A 15,594-nucleotide genomic window follows, 5' to 3' on the forward strand; every position below is an offset into this window, starting at 1 on the left:
GCCGACTTAAGGGCTAGAAATTTGTATGAAAAATAAAATCCAAAATGCTGAGGACTTTAGGAAGCTGGATTTTGTGCTTTTGAGAAACACACAGCCCTACCAATTTTTTGAGTCAGTCTTGTTGCATGATGTGTTTATCCTGTGTACATTTTGGTATTGTAGATGGCACTGAGACCTAATTTCTTTGTTTATGTGCTCCTTCCTAGAGAAGAAGACTACACAAAGACTATGTACCCACCTCTAGAGTCTACCAATGTCTGTGAGCTTCATGATTCTGATGGGAAAAAGGTTAACCTCATCTGTGATGCAATGAGAACAGCCATGGAGAACATCAGTACTACCAAGTATTCAACATATCATTCTAGAATACCTCTGTGTATAGAATAATAATAATAATAATAATAATAATAATAATAATAATAATTTTTATTTATACCCCGCCCTCCCCAGCCAAGGCCAGGCTCAGGGCAGCTTACAAGCAATAATAAAAACAAGTTGAATGATTACAACTTAAAAACAAAATTAAAATGCAACATTAAAATATTAAAATGTAGCCTCATTGCAGGAGGAGAAGGAAAAGAAAAAAGAAAGAAGGGGAGGGAATCAATCAGGGCATGTAAAACAACTCTGTCTTACATGCCCTGCGGAAAGAAATCAGATCCTGCAGGGCCCTGGTCTCATGAGGCAGAGCGTTCCACCAGGCCGGAGCCAGCGCTGAAAAGGCCCTGGCTCTGGTTGAAGCTAATCTAACTTCCTTAGGGCCCGGGACCTCTAGGGTGTTGCTATTTATGGACCTTGAGGCTCTCCGTGGGGCAGACTGGGAGAGGCGGTCCCGTAGGTACGAGGGTCCTAGGCCGTGAAGGGCTTTAAAGGTCAAAAGCAGCACCTTAAATCTGAACCTGTACACCACCGGGAGCCAGTGCAGCTTGAAAAGCACTGGGTGAATATGCTCCCATGGCAGAGACCCCGTGAGGAGCCTCGCTGCAGCATTCTGCACCCGCTGGAGTTTCTGGGACAGCTTCAAGGGCAGCCCCACGTAGAGCGAATTACAGTAGTCAAGCCTGGAGGTGACCATCGCATGGATATAGAAGCCATAGAACGCTGATAGAACTCTCATAGGAGTGCTGGGTCTATACAGAAAGGAAGGAGCTTGACTCTTAATAACAGGACTACCAGATCACCAGAGTTGTGAGGAAGGAGAAAATTTATTTTCCCCCGCATCCACCAAAAATCCTCGGAGCTTGGGGTTCAGGGTATGTGGGAAGAGGAGGGAATGGAGCTTCTGGCTTAAGGAGTGGTGAGTGCTTCCTCTCTCCTTTCTCAGGGTCTAGAGCAGGGTTTCCCAAACTTGGGTCTCCAGCTGTTGTTGGACTACAACTCCCCATATCCCAGTGGCCAGGGATGATGGGAATTGTAGTTCAAAAACAGCTGGAGACCCAAGTTAGGGAAACCCTGGTCTTAGAGACTGTGGCTCCTTATGGTGCCAATAAGCAGAGGCAGAATTGGCTCTCTCCATTTGCTCTTTTCATTCTAATTCACCTCAGTCATGGACAGAAGGGCCAGGGAGTTGGTGAAATAATTTTCAACCCAGACTTCCCCTCTATCCCTTTAAAAACAGCTTCTTTGCTAAAAAGGGGTGTGGGGTATTATAGGAGCTGAAGAAATGAGCTAGGCATCTAAATCTCTTCCACTTTTAAGCAAAATATGGGAGAAATGAACAACTACCTAAAGTCCAGAGGTTTTAACACCCGTCTTCCCCCCTGTCCTCTTTAGATACTGTTTGTCCATACTGACCTCTCATGTGAAAAAGAGCCCCCCAGAACTGGAAACAGCTCTGCAGAGAATTCGTAAGCTTCGAGGTACGTTATTAAGATTGAATTGATTGGACACATGTTATGGGGTTTAAAACTGGTGGAGTGGGGGCCTTGTAAAGGCTGTTAGGCAGTATCTACATTTACCAGGGGATGTTTGGGCTCATTTCACCACTGCTGGACTCATGTTTCCAATATTTTTTTAAGGAACAATGAGGGCAAGAAACTTGCTTATTGTACAGTAAAGCTCAGTTTCTCATGCAATCAATCTGTGATGGTAGTGCTTGCTTGTTAAACAAGTTCATACGTTTCTGTGCAACATCTTCCTTAGACATCATCTGATTCAGCAGTCGCCCTTTGAAAGTCTTTTTTAATAATAATAATTTTAAACTGCAGAGCAAACTTCAATAACTGCTGGATCTGTGAGTGCAGAAGAAGCTCTCAAATACCTGCTGTACTTGGTAGATGTCAATGAGTTGTATGATCATTCTCTGGGGACGTACGATTTTGATTTAGTCATCATGGTTGCTGAAAAGTCTCAGAAGGTAATTTTGTGTTTTGTTTTCCCATAGCCCATCTACTGCCCTGTCCTAGATGTCGGAACAAAAACAACAAAAATTATCACTGCTTTATCAAAATACTCTCTCAAGGGGAGAGCCAGTGTAGTGTACGGTTAGAGCAATAGACCTAAGACCTGGGAGATCCAGGTACGAATTCCCACTCTGGCCCAGTCACTGCCTCTCAGCCTAAGCCGTTGGAGAAAAAAGTGGTATATAACTTCAAAATACACTCCCAAGAATTGCTTCTCCTACCCAAGCTCCTCTGCTGTCAATGGCTGCATGCACACTAAACCTTTTAAAGTACGACCGGAGCACATTCCTTCCATCAAAGAATTCTGGGCACTGTGAATTTACCCATCACAGAATTACAATTCCCAGCAGCGTTTAACAAACTACAGTGCCCAGAATTGTTTGAGGGAGGAAATGGGCTTTAAAAGGTACAGTGTGTCAGGATTCCAGCCGCGGTCAGAGGTACACTGGCCTCACTCCAGGCATTCGGCTGGGATCCTTGTTGACCTTCCGTCGCGTCTCCCGGCAGGGAAGGTCGTAAATCGGCGATTTTCCACAGACGTGAGGAGAACACACCCTCCTCCTTCTCTCCCTCCCTGCATTCCTCCCCAGGGAGGGGAAAAGAGACAGACAGGAGTCCTTTTACATGTCTTTTATTCCTGTCGTTCAGCAGTACAGAGAAAACGTGTCTGTACCCTTCAGACTCCATCAGAAGAGACACAGCTCCTCCCCTGTACTTCCAGTACAGGTCAGATGACACTCTGAGCTAACATCCGGTGCTCAGTACAGAGAATGGACAACCCCCTTTCTCCACTAGTACACAGCCATAAGCATACAGGGTTGTCCAATCTGTGCAGTTCCTACAGATCACACCTGTTTCTTAGCGCTAGTTCTTCTTTGCCTTCATTATCTTTTGCCTCATTTTCCCACACTGCTGATTAAATTGTCTGTGGCAATCTCTCCCCAGCCTGGTGCCCTCCAGATATTGTTGGACTGCAGCTCCCATCATCCCCAACAATTGGCCATGCTGGCAGGGGCTGCTGGGAACTAGAGTCCGGCAACATCTAAGGCTGGTCTGTGGGGTGTCTTTGGAGAGTGTTCATGACGTTGCTTTGTCAGAAGTTGAGTCATGACATGAACAAAACCACCTGCGTCTTCTCAAGGAATTGAATACAGTGGTACCTCGGGTTACATACGCTTCAGGCTACAGACTCCGCTAACCCAGAAATAGTGCTTCAGGTTAAGAACTTTGCTTCAGGATAAGAACAGAAATCGTGCTCCGGCGGCGCGGCGGCAGCAAGAGGCCCCATTAGCTAAAGTGGTGCTTCAGGTTAAGAACAGTTTCAGGTTAAGAACGGACCTCCGGACCGTATGAAGTACTTAACCCGAGGTACCACTGTAAAATGACAGCGGGGACAAAAGAGGCCGAGAAAAGTGAGAGCCCCAAACCCCCCCCAAAAAAAAAAGAAGGGAAGGAAGAAAAAATTAAGGAGAGAACAATATTCATTAGAAAAAGTGAATGAGTTTACAACAAGAACACAAAATTTCTCGAAATAGAATGTGTCCTTTGACACAACAACAACAAGGCAAATAGTTCCTGCTCAGATCTAGACTGCATTTGGGGGGAGACTGTTCAAGATCCGTTCCTTTGACAACTAGGCAACTCATGCCTTTCAAAAATAATCATTTTTTAATACCCTCTTTTTTTGGCAGGATCCTAAGGAATATCTCCCATTCTTAAACAAACTTAAGAAAATGGAAAACAATTACCAGAGATACTCTATAGATAAATATTTGAAGAGGTATTCAAAGGCTCTTCAACATCTCAGCAAATGTGGTAGGTACCCTGGCTGTGTGGTCTCTTGGGGGGTGAAGATCCCTTTTGCCGCATCTTATCTTTTCTGGTAACTGTAGCTGATTAGAGACTCCCCCATTTTGCTAATCTTGGTAAAGGGAGCAGCAAAGTTTCTCCTACCTTTACCCAACAACAGTGGCTTAATAAACTGATTATCTGAATGCAGCCAACATTTTCAGGATTTTTTTCTTCCTGTCCACCCTCAAGAGACTGAATGCTGGGATAATGGACCTTGGATCTGAGGCTACGTATCTACCGTATTTTTTGCTCCATAAGATGCACCTAGTTTTTAGAGGGGGAATGCAAGAATGAAAATATTCTTTAAAGGGAGCGCTGAGCAGAGCCTGTCTGCAACCCAGGCTATGCTCAGCGCTCCCTTTCGCGAGCCGCGTGGAGCGTGTGTGCGGAGCTCTTGCTGGCTTTTCTACGAGGTGGGGGAATTCCAGTGAGAGCCAGTGTGGTGTAGTGGTTAAGAGCGGTAGTCTCGTAATCTGGGGAACCGGTTCGCTTCTCTGCTCCTCCACATGCAGCTGCTGGGTGACCTTGAGCCAGTCACACTTCTCTGAAGTCTCTCAGCCCCACTCACCTCACAGAGTGTTTGTTGTGGCGGAGGAAGGGAAAGGAGAATGTTAGCCGCTTTGAGACTCCTTCGGGTAGTGATAAAGCAGGATATCAAATCCAAACTCTTCTTCTCTTCTTCTTCTTCTCCTGCAAAAGCCAGCCAAGAGCCGCACTCCCTTTAAAGAGCTCGCGGAGAAGGGACTGACAAGGTGGGAGAAGGACAGCCCATCAGTGACGGGCTGCCCTTCTCCCTCCTCGGGGAAAAGCCCGCAAGAGCCACGTTCCCTTTAAAGAGTGTGCGGAGCGTGTGTGCGGCTCTTGGGTGCTTTTCCCGCCTGCCTCCCGCCTGCATTCGCTCAATAATAATAATAATAATAATAATAATAATAATAATAATAAATTTTATTTATATCCCGCCCTCCCCAGCCAAAGCCGGGCTCAGGGCGGCTAACAACAATAAAATAATGGAACATTCTAAAAACATTTCATTATAAACATTAATTAAAATCAAATTGATGGCAACCATTAAGCAAAAATTCTGTGCAGATTGCCAAAGGAGGGTGTCAGGCTGCGCCCTGACCAAAGGCCTGGTGGAAGAGCTCTGTCTTGCAGGCCCTGCGGAAAGATGTCAAATCCTGCAGGGCCCTAGTCTCTTGTGACAGAGCGTTCCACCAGATTGGAGCCGCAGCCGAGAAAGACACACACACATTTCCCCTTACTTTTTAGGGAGGGGAGTGCATCTTATGGAGTGAAAAATACGTTATATTTTAATTTTTTTCTTTTGGAATAACTGGGGCTATAACTTGCCCCCCCCCCGCCCCCAGCTAAGATTTTTATTAGTAGATAGGTAGCCGTGTTGGTCTGCCATAGTCAAAATAAAAAAATTCCTTCCAGTAGCACCTTAAAGAGCAACTAAGTTAGTTCTTGGTATGAGCTTTCGTGTGCATGCACACTTCTTCTTCAGGTGTATCTGAAGAAGTGTGCATGCACACGAAAGCTCATACCAAGAACTAACTTAGTTGGTCTTTAAGGTGCTACTGGAAGGAATTTTTTTATTAAGATTTTTATGTTTGTCCTCAGGTAGCTCAAAAGTTTTGCTTTCACGCTAGGACTTGCCTAGCCAGACCCCACTCTAGTCAGCCCAGATTGGCTTGTGCAGTTATGTGAAACCCGTTGCTTGCTTTCTTCCCAAGAAAGTGTATTTTGCTTTCCCCTCAGGGCCAGAGCATTTTTCAGAGTTCCTGAACTTGGTGGTGGATCAGAACTTATTTAATGAAGCCCTGAAGCTATACTTGCCAGACACCCAGGAGTACAAGGTGTGTGAAATACTTTCCCCATTGTTGTACCTTTTTCTTATTACAGCAGTACCTCGTTCTGGAGGTCCGTTCTTAACCTGAAACTGTTCTTAACCTGAAGCACCACTTTAGCTAATGGGGCCTCCCGCTGCCGCCGCGCCGCAGGAGCACAATTTCTGTTCTCATCCTGAAGCAAAGTTCTTAACCCGAGGTACTATTTCTGGGTTGTGGAGTCTATAACCTGAAGCGTATGTAACCTGAAGCGTATGTAACCCGAGGTACCACTGTACTACTTTATTACTTGTGAAAACAGGCTGCTGTACTGCAGTGATAAAAGGCAGGTTACAGGCTAGACGTTGGCCGATAACTTACTCCAAACCACTTCATCAATTTAAAAGCCAAGTCCCTTTTTCCTGAAGGGTGACCAGCTCTTCCTGTATATCAGTTAATTCAGTGGCTTCTCCTTCATGTTTTTATAAAGTTTTATTTCTAAATCAAGAAATAAAATAACAGTTTCACACACCATCATAGCCTGTTATGCTATTTAGTCAAGAGTCTGTGTGTGTGTGTTTTGTAATTCTGTTTCATTGGCTTAAAGAACATGTACAAAAAACAATCAGGAAACAACAAAATGGAGTACTGTAAGCGTCATGTTTCATTACAAATCCTAAAGAAGTATCACATGATAGATTTAGCAGGTAGAAATGAAATCATTGAGAACATAAGGTCTCTTAGTCCGTCTTGTTGAGTCTTCCCAGAAGGAGACATGGGTGACTGGAGCTAGGAGAGTTATGGTAAAGATTTAGAAACATAGGAGATGAGAGGGAACCAAACAATAGCGAATGTGTGAGCCATACAGTGGTGCCCCGCAAGACGAAATTAATTCGTTCCGCAAGTTTTGTCGTCTAGCGAATTTTTCGTCTTGCGAATCACGAAATCCCATAGGAATGCATTGAAAATCAATTAATGCATTCCTATGGTCAAAAAAAGTCCAAACAAAGCCAAATTTGGTACAACAACAGTTTATTAACTGCTCTTTAAAGTCACACATACTGTAAAGAGCAGTTCAAAAATTGAAGGGAAAATAAATTAACTTTATAAACAAAACATGTCTTTGTTTTTAGACAAAGGAAACAGTCGCGAGACGTTTTCGTCTTGCGAAACAAGCCCATAGGGAAATTCGTCTTGCGAGGCAAATCGAAAACGGAAAAACCTTTCATCTAGCGAGTTTTTTGTCTTGCGAGGCATTCGTCTTGCGAGGTACCACTGTACTATGATATTTCACCTGTTTTGTCCAGTCAGTGAAGAAGAAGAAGAATTAATAATAATTTATTATTTATACCCCGCCCATCTGGCTGGGTTTCCCCAGCCACTCTGGGCGATTCCCAGCAGAATATTAATATTATTAATAATAATAAAGCGATAAAACATTAAAAACTTCCCTAAACAGGGCTGGCTTCAGATGTCTTCTTAAAGTCAGATAGTTGTTTCTTTCCTTGACATCTGATGGAAGGGCGTTCCACAGGGCGGGCACCACCACTGAGAAGGCCCTCTGCTTGGTTCCCTGTAACCTCACATCTCGCAGTGAGGGACCTGCCAGAAGGTCCTCAGAGCTGGATCTCAGTGTCCGGCTGAATGATGGGGGTGGAGACGCTCCTTCAGGTATGCAGGGCCAAAGCCATTTAGGGCTTTAAAGGTCAGCATCAACAGTTGGAATTGTTCTTGGAAACGTAAAAAGCATAACAAAACATCAAACGTTAAAAGCTTTCCGTGAAGGAACCACCAGTGCAAAGTAGCCATCCCTCCTCCAACTCCCAATTTCTTTACGTCTCTGCCTTGCAGACGGTTAGCTATGCTTATGGAGAACACTTGATCCAGAAGCATCTCCCTGAGCAAGCGGGGCTGATCTTCTTCCGCTGCGGTGCGTTCGAGAGAGCGCTGGGTGCCTTTTTGATCAGCGGTAACTGGCAGCTGGCCTTGACGGCAGCCGGCGAACTTTGCTACACCGAAGACAAGCTGGCCAACCTGGCGAGGAGCATGGCAGGTGAGCATTCAGAAATGCAGGCAACCTCTCGTTTGCACTGCTCCAGGGTTGCCACCCGTCCTCTTTTTCCAGGACACGTCCTCCTTTTCAGCGGTTAAATCTCTGTCCGGGTGGATTTTTTCAAGTTGCCAAAATGTCTCTGGCTATACAGTGGCACCTTGGTTCTCCAACTTAATCTGTTCCGGAAGTCTGTTCCAATACCAAAGCGTTCCAAAACCAAGGCACGCTTTCCCATAGAAAGTAACACAAAACGGATTAATCTATTCCTAAAACAGCAATTTAACATGAATTTTTCTATCTAATGAGATCATTGATCCATAAAATGAAGGCAATAAACAATGTACTGCAGCCACACAATCAATCAATTCAGTAGCTGAACTGGGTTCCACACAGTCACAAAAACAAAACAAAAAGAGCCGCAAAAACAAAAATAAATAGCAAAAATAGCAAAATAAATAGCAAAAACAGACCACTCAAAACAGAAATGTGGCACTCAAAACAGAAGCTTAACACTCAAAACGGAGCACATTTGGCTTCCGAAAAACATTCGCAAACTTACTTCTGGATTTGCAGTGTTTTGGTTCCAAGCTGTTTGAGTACCAAGGTGTTTGAGAACCAAGGTATCACTGTACTTTTCTGGATGAGACATAGGTGGTTGAAGTCTTGCTTTCCCACTAAGGAAGATTGGCAAATTAAGTTAATGGAGTACGCAGAAATGGCTAAATTAACTGGGAAACTTAGAAACCAAGCTGACAACAAATATAAAAAAGAATGGGAAATGTTTATTGCATATTTACAGAAGCAATGTATGCAAGTTAATATATTAGCAAGATTTTTTTTAAAAAAATGTATTAGCTTATGTGTGTGTTTTTAATGCAATGATTTTATTTTTAATTTTTGTGAAAATTTAGTGTGTGTGTATGAAGACTTGCTTTCCTCTTCTCTTCACCTGCCCCCCCCCCAGCAAAATATCACAGCTTCTATAGCCTACATATAGTCAGGGTATTTAAAATGAGAGTTGTCATAGCATCCTCCTTTTTGCTCTTCAAAATATGGCAACCCTACATCCCGGCTGCAGGTGAGATCCATAACATGGCATCCTGCCTGTGTCTCTTGTACGCTCAAGGCCTGTTCAGATTATGCATTCTGCCTGAGCTTCTAGTTGGGAAGAGATGGGGGCCTCAGGCCTGTATGCTCTCCTTCCCTCTACAAAGTATGGGATCTCCTGGTTCGTTTTCTACTTTCTCTTAAGGGAGAGTTGGGCACATGATAGCCTGAGGGCCATTCTCAGCCTTACCCTGGATTTGATCCTGACAGAAGATTACAGAAGAAGCCCTTGGAAACCAAAAGGAGTTTTGAGACAGAGCACCCTGAAGTTAGATCAAGTAAGACAGCATCTTAAAAAGCAGAGACATCACCTTGCCGACAAAGGTCCATATAGTTAAAGCTATGGTTTTCCCAGTAGTGATGTATGGAAGTGAGAGCTGGACCATAAAGAAGGCTGATCGCCGAAGAATTGATGCTTTTGAATTATGGTGCTGGAGGAGACTCTTGAGAGTCCCATGGACTGCAAGAAGATCAAACCTCTCCATTCTTAAGGAAATCAGCCCTGAGTGCTCACTGGAAGGACACATCCTGAAGCTGAGGCTCCAAAATTCCTCATGAGAAGAGAAGACTCCCTGGAAAAGACCCTGATGTTGGGAAAGATGGAGGGCACAAGGAGAAGGGGACGACAGAGGACAAGATGGCTGGACAGTATTCTAGTAGCTACCAGCATGAGTTTGACCAAACTGCGGGAGGCAGTGGAAGACAGGAGTGCCTGGCATGCTCTGGTCCAGGGGGTCACGAAGAGTCGGACACGACTAAACAACAACAACCCTGAAGTTGGAAATAGTACAGCACTTCAAATGCCCTGCACAGCCAACTTTCCCTCCATGTTATCTGCTTCTCTTCCCTTCTTTGCCATTCTCTCCCCCCACACTGCTGAATTCCTTGAAGCCCAAATAGTGAGAGCAAGTATTCATTAATGCAGATTAAATCGGTGCAGCAGTTTCTACTTGCATAAGTCTGTGCAAAGAGTGGGGTTGCGATGGTGCAGAAATTTATACGCCAGTTACACTTCGTATCAGGATGCTGTAGTTTTTATCATTTTACCAGGCAATACGAATGAATGGAATCCCCTGCTGCTGACGACGACTTGATCTAATTTAAGGACTGGCATCTTTAATTAATGGGGATCACATACAAGGAGGAAATCAGAACCCGCAATATATTAAAGCAATAACACAGGCAGGGTTTATTTTACCAAGAAATGTTTCTTTTTTCTTCTCCCCTCCCCCCCCCATTAAGTTAAATTCTCTTCCTTCTTTCAGGGAAATTTGTTGAAAAAAGGAAGTATACAGATGCAGCAATACTCCTGGAACAATATGCCAAGGTATAACCTAAATTTCAGACGAAGGGCAGTATGCAAATTTAATAATAATAATAATAATTTCTCTTCTTCCACCCCTGCTGCTTGTTGCTCAGATTCCCAGCTTACTACCCCTGTGTCTCTTTGTGCTGTCAGGCCTGGGTTCTAAAGATACTACGGTACAGCGGTCAGAGTGTCAGACTAGGACCTGGGAAACCAGGGTTTGAATCCCCACATACTGTATTTTTTGCTCTATAAGACTCACTTTTTCCCTCCTAAAAGGTAAGGGGAAATGTGTGTGCGTCTCATGGAGCGAATGCAGGCTGCGCAGCTATCCCAGAAGCCAGAACAGCAAGAGGGATTGCTGCTTTCAGTGCGCAGCGATCTCTCTTGCTGTTCTGGCTTCTGAGATTCAGAATATTTTTCTTCTTCTTTTCCTCCTCCAAAAACTAGGTGCGTCTTGTCGTCTGGTGCGTCTTATAGAGCGAAAAATACTTAGCCACGAAGCTCACTGGTTTACCTCAGAAAAGTCCCTTCATCTCAGACAAAACTACCTTACAGGGTTATTTTGAGGATAAAAAAGGGGGTGGGAACGACGTGTGCTGCCTTCAGCTTCTTGGAGGAAAAGCGGGATATAAATGAAATACATAGGGCAAGAATTGGCCAACTAACAACCAGTGAGCTAGATCCTGCCCCCGGCAAATTAAAATCAATGTGTGCGAGAAATATTCAGTACTCCCATTTAGCTTTCAGTGTAATTATATTCTGTACTTTGTTATACTTTCCCTCTGGGATTTTGTTTGTAAAGCCCTGACTGTGTTGTACACATCCTCCTAATTCTTAAGTTTATTAACCACTTTGTGCTCCCCTCCCCCTTTTCATATGCTGTGCTCTCTTATTTTACTACTATCTGTAAATCGCTTAAAATTTTTTTTTGACAAAGTAATAATCATAAATGAATAAGAATAAAAATGTGGACTCCACCCTCAGGACCATTCCATTGTAACTAACCAACCTCCCAAAATTTCAACACCTCTTGCGATGATTTGACCCCTTTCCATTTTAACAGTACAAATTCTGCAAACACCCTCCATATCTCCTCAAAATCATTCCTCCTGCATCTTCCCCATCTTACCTTAATGGCACATGTTAATTTATCATTAATAGCGATATTTCACGCCTCTTTATACCATTCTTCCATTTTATATTCTGCTTGCCCCTTCCACTTCCTAGCTATCATAATTTGTGCAGCTGTCAATAAATATGTGAACAAGTCATTCCTAGCCTGCGAACCTTCCACTCCATCGTAAATGGATAATAATGCTACCTTTGGGCTTTCGGTCAGCTTTAACCCAGTGATTTCTGTTGTCTCCTTAAACACACTTTGCAAAAAAAAAATAATTGTACATATTTACACCCCCACCACATGTGGACATAATTTCCTGTTTCCTGTAAATCGCTTTGAGGCCTGTGTAAAGCGACAAATAAACATAAAAATAGAAGGCAGAAAATGCTTTGCTTCCCTTTTTCCAGGATTACGAAGAGGCCATCCTCCTTCTCCTGGAAGGGACCACTTGGGATGAAGCCCTAAGATTGGTGAGATCCTTCAAAACATGAACCCATTTTCGTTACCTGCCTGTTGAACGAATTTGTGTTTGTCACTCAACAACAACCTTGATGTGGGTTTTTATGTCCCTTCTCTTTTTCCTCTGTCTCCCAGATTTACAAATATAACAGGACTGACATTCTGGAGACCAACTTCAGACCATCTCTGCTGGAAGGTAAAGCTCCCACTTCATGTTTGCTGGGATGCTCTCAGAAGTGTGGGGCTGCTGGGATTCCAGGTGTTGTAGCAAGACAGGGATACTGGGATGTGGGAGTCTACTGGTCTGAGATCAGCACTTGTGCAAGGATATTGATAACTGTTGTCTTGGCATGCAGAAACTGCATGTTATAGTACATTTTTTCCCCAGGATCGTGCAACTTCAGACTGCAGGCGGGGAATTGTGTGGTCAAATGTTTCCTTTGTGCAAAGCAAACCTTCCTGTGCATGGAAAGCTAGCCCATCAGAGATGACTAGAGAACTGTTTCAGAATGAAATTCTGCCTTCTCTTTTAGTGGGGTTGGGTAGGATTCAGCCTTTTTATTGTTAGACAAGCACTTTTAGGTAATTCCCCCCCTTGTTTTTTCTTTTCTTTTTTTAGAAATAGTTTTACAAAATAGATCACACAATTAACATTGAAAAACATTTTTTTTTGAAATAAAACAAGATTCTTCTGAATCTTAGAACTTCCCTCTTCCCCACCCTGGGTCCTTTGAATAGTGTGTGTGTGTGTGTGTGTGTGTGTGTGTGTGTGTGTATATAATTAATTTTCCAAAAACAACAAACTTATACAATAACAATATATATTCATTTCCAAATATTTAAACCCTTCCTTGGTTATTTTGTGTTTCTTCACACCGCATGTCCTCTGTAGAGGGCCTTTAAATATCTTAATCAACTGCATATTATAGTTCATCCACATTTTAGTCCTCCAATATATCCAAAGCCTTTGTAACGCTGCAAGAGTTATTCAAAGCCTGCCAAAGTGTTCAAGTGTTTACAGTGTTCTTTTAAATATAATCGATATTTGTCCCGTTCTCTACTGAAGTTTTGATCCTCCTGATTTCTGATTTTCCCAGCCAATCTCACCATCTCTGCATAGTCAAGTAGTTTCATCTGGCGGTCTGCCTATTCCCTTATTTTCTCCAGCTTATTTGGTTCTCACATGATTTGCATTTTATGGGTTTGTGTAAGCCACTTTGAGAGACCCCTTTCCGAAAGCAATGAATAAATGTAATAAAAAATAAGACCGTGATTGTGCTGATACGCTAGCTTTCTGGGTGCCAGGATAAGGTGTGTACACCAGAGAAGATTCACCTAGAAAACCTGCCTTAAGCTTGTACAGTCCTGTCTTCTTGATATGGGGTTTCTCCTTGCTTAGACAAAGTTTTTAATGTGCCTGCGTCAGTTTTACTGCAAAATGCTTCTTCCCCTGTTGTCGCCCTCAATAGTTCAGAAAAATCATTTGGCGTTCCTGGAGACTCAGAAAGCAGCATTTTCTTGCCATCAGAAGCGCCTTTCTGTGGTCAGAGAGCTGAAGCAGCAAGCCCGGAATGAGATGCTAGGTATGGACTGGGTTAGGGTCTTGTGTGCTGCCACAGATTAGCTCCTGGGCTCAAGCCGTGCTTTGAGATAGACCTAGTCATGTAAGATAAAGCTATCAATGGCTGCTACTCATGCTACCTCCAGCTTCACAGGCAATATTATAGATAGGTAGCTGTGTTGGTCTGCCATAGTCAAAATAAAAAAAATCCTTCCAGTAGCACCTTAAAGACCAACTAAGTTAGTTCTTGGTATGAGCTTTCGTGTGCATGCACACTTCTTCAGATACACTGAAACAGAAGTTGCCAGATTCTTCTATATAGTGAGACGGTGGGGAGGGGTATTACTCAGAAGGGTGGTGGGTATCGGAGATTGGCAGATAGCTGAGATGAGCCTGTTGACAACTCTTAACCATGGAGAGACCTGGTCTGAACAAAGACATTGGATTCTTATCTCATTATACATGACTAAGCCATTTTTCACCTTCTCACCCCTTGCCTTTTCCTGTAAGACCTATTGCAGTCGTTAAGAGTCGTCAACAGGCTCATCTCAGCTATCTGCCAATCTCCCATTCCCACCACCCTTCTGAGTAATACCCCTCCCCACCATCTCACTATATAGAAGGATCTGGCAACTTCTGTTTCAGTGTATCTGAAGAAGTGTGCATGCACACGAAAGCTCATACCAAGAACTAACTTAGTTGGTCTTTAAGGTGCTACTGGAAGGAAATTTTATTTAGGCAATATTATGTGAGCTTTGCCTTTGAGCCAGTGCCAACGACTGGGCTCAACCTCTTGAGGGCCAGGCGAGCTGGGAAAGCACTTCCAGAGACCTTCCACTGCAGGGAGCAGGTCTAAGTGCTGTGGACTCACAACTTAGAGCTGTGAGCACCAAAGTCAGCGGAGCACAACAGAGCATGAACCACACGAACGACAGCTCAGAAGTATAACTTCTTTTATTCTCTACAGCTACTGCATTAACTAACTAAAGACTAATCGGAGATGCTGGAGTGCATGAGTGTTACAGCTGCTTGAGCAGTCACCTTATCTATATACAGATAACACTCAGACTCCCTTTGAAGTCAGGCTGGAGCGGAAGAAGTAATGAGCAAAACTCGCCCCCCCCTTTCTGAAACATTGTCAGCAGATTCTTGCAATGGGAGGGGTGAAATATCCTCATATTAGTTCCTGAATGCCTGGTGCTGGGAATAAACAACTGGGTAGAGAGGGTCACTGTTGCCTCTATGCCGTGTTCATAGGGAGCCAGTGTGGTGTAGTGGTTAAGAGTGGTAGTCTCGTAATCTGGGGAACTGGGTTCGCTTCCCTGCTCCTCCACATGAAGCTGCTGGGTGACCTTGGGCCAGTCACACTTCTCTGAAGTCTCTCAGCCCCACTCACCTCACAGAGTGTTTGTTGTGAGGGAGGAAGGGAAAGGAGAATGTTAGCCGCTTGGAGACTCCTTAGGGTAGTGATAAAGCAGGATATCAAATCCAAACTCCTCCTCTTCTTCTTCTTCTTCAGCGTCCCAGAGGCATATGGGTGGTCACTGTTGGGAAGAGGAGGCTGAACTGGATAAGCCTTATAGCAGCAAGGAGTCAGTGTATGTTCTTACGGACTAGCACCATGGAGGCCAAAGTTTGAGGTCTATGATTATATCAAATCAGTTTCGTCCCAGGTTCAAATCACGGCTCACTTGTGGAGCGACTTTGCAAAGTCACTCTCTCCCAGCTTTTGGGCTTCCCTTTGTGAGATGGAACAGCAATAACTAGCTGTCTGGCAGAATTGTTTTGGAGAAAAAGGCCCGTCAGAGATTGCCAGGTGTCATAGAAATACTGTTGCGGGGAGGATTTAGGAGGTGGTATGGGGGATGTTTTGTTCTTTCTCCTCCTGATCCAGGTGACTGAC

The 15,594-nt window shown here is 43.9% G+C and overlaps 1 protein-coding gene across 1 annotated transcript in view; it reads left to right on the plus strand.

Annotated features, from left to right (window-relative positions):
* The window catches only part of ELP1 (elongator acetyltransferase complex subunit 1), a 49,608-nt gene that overhangs the window by 27,040 nt on the left and 6,974 nt on the right, over positions 1 to 15,594 (plus strand). The window contains exons 23-32 of the mRNA XM_083481667.1: positions 207 to 344; positions 1,774 to 1,859; positions 2,208 to 2,356; positions 4,094 to 4,217; positions 6,015 to 6,112; positions 7,934 to 8,135; positions 10,508 to 10,569; positions 12,079 to 12,141; positions 12,266 to 12,326; positions 13,600 to 13,713. Coding sequence (XP_083337793.1) covers positions 207 to 344; positions 1,774 to 1,859; positions 2,208 to 2,356; positions 4,094 to 4,217; positions 6,015 to 6,112; positions 7,934 to 8,135; positions 10,508 to 10,569; positions 12,079 to 12,141; positions 12,266 to 12,326; positions 13,600 to 13,713 — 1,097 coding nt within the window. The remainder of the gene's footprint in view (positions 1 to 206; positions 345 to 1,773; positions 1,860 to 2,207; positions 2,357 to 4,093; positions 4,218 to 6,014; positions 6,113 to 7,933; positions 8,136 to 10,507; positions 10,570 to 12,078; positions 12,142 to 12,265; positions 12,327 to 13,599; positions 13,714 to 15,594) is intronic.

Source organism: Podarcis liolepis (assembly GCF_965112155.1).
Source record: "Podarcis liolepis genome assembly, chromosome: 17".
Classification (NCBI taxonomy): domain Eukaryota; kingdom Metazoa; phylum Chordata; class Lepidosauria; order Squamata; family Lacertidae; genus Podarcis; species Podarcis liolepis.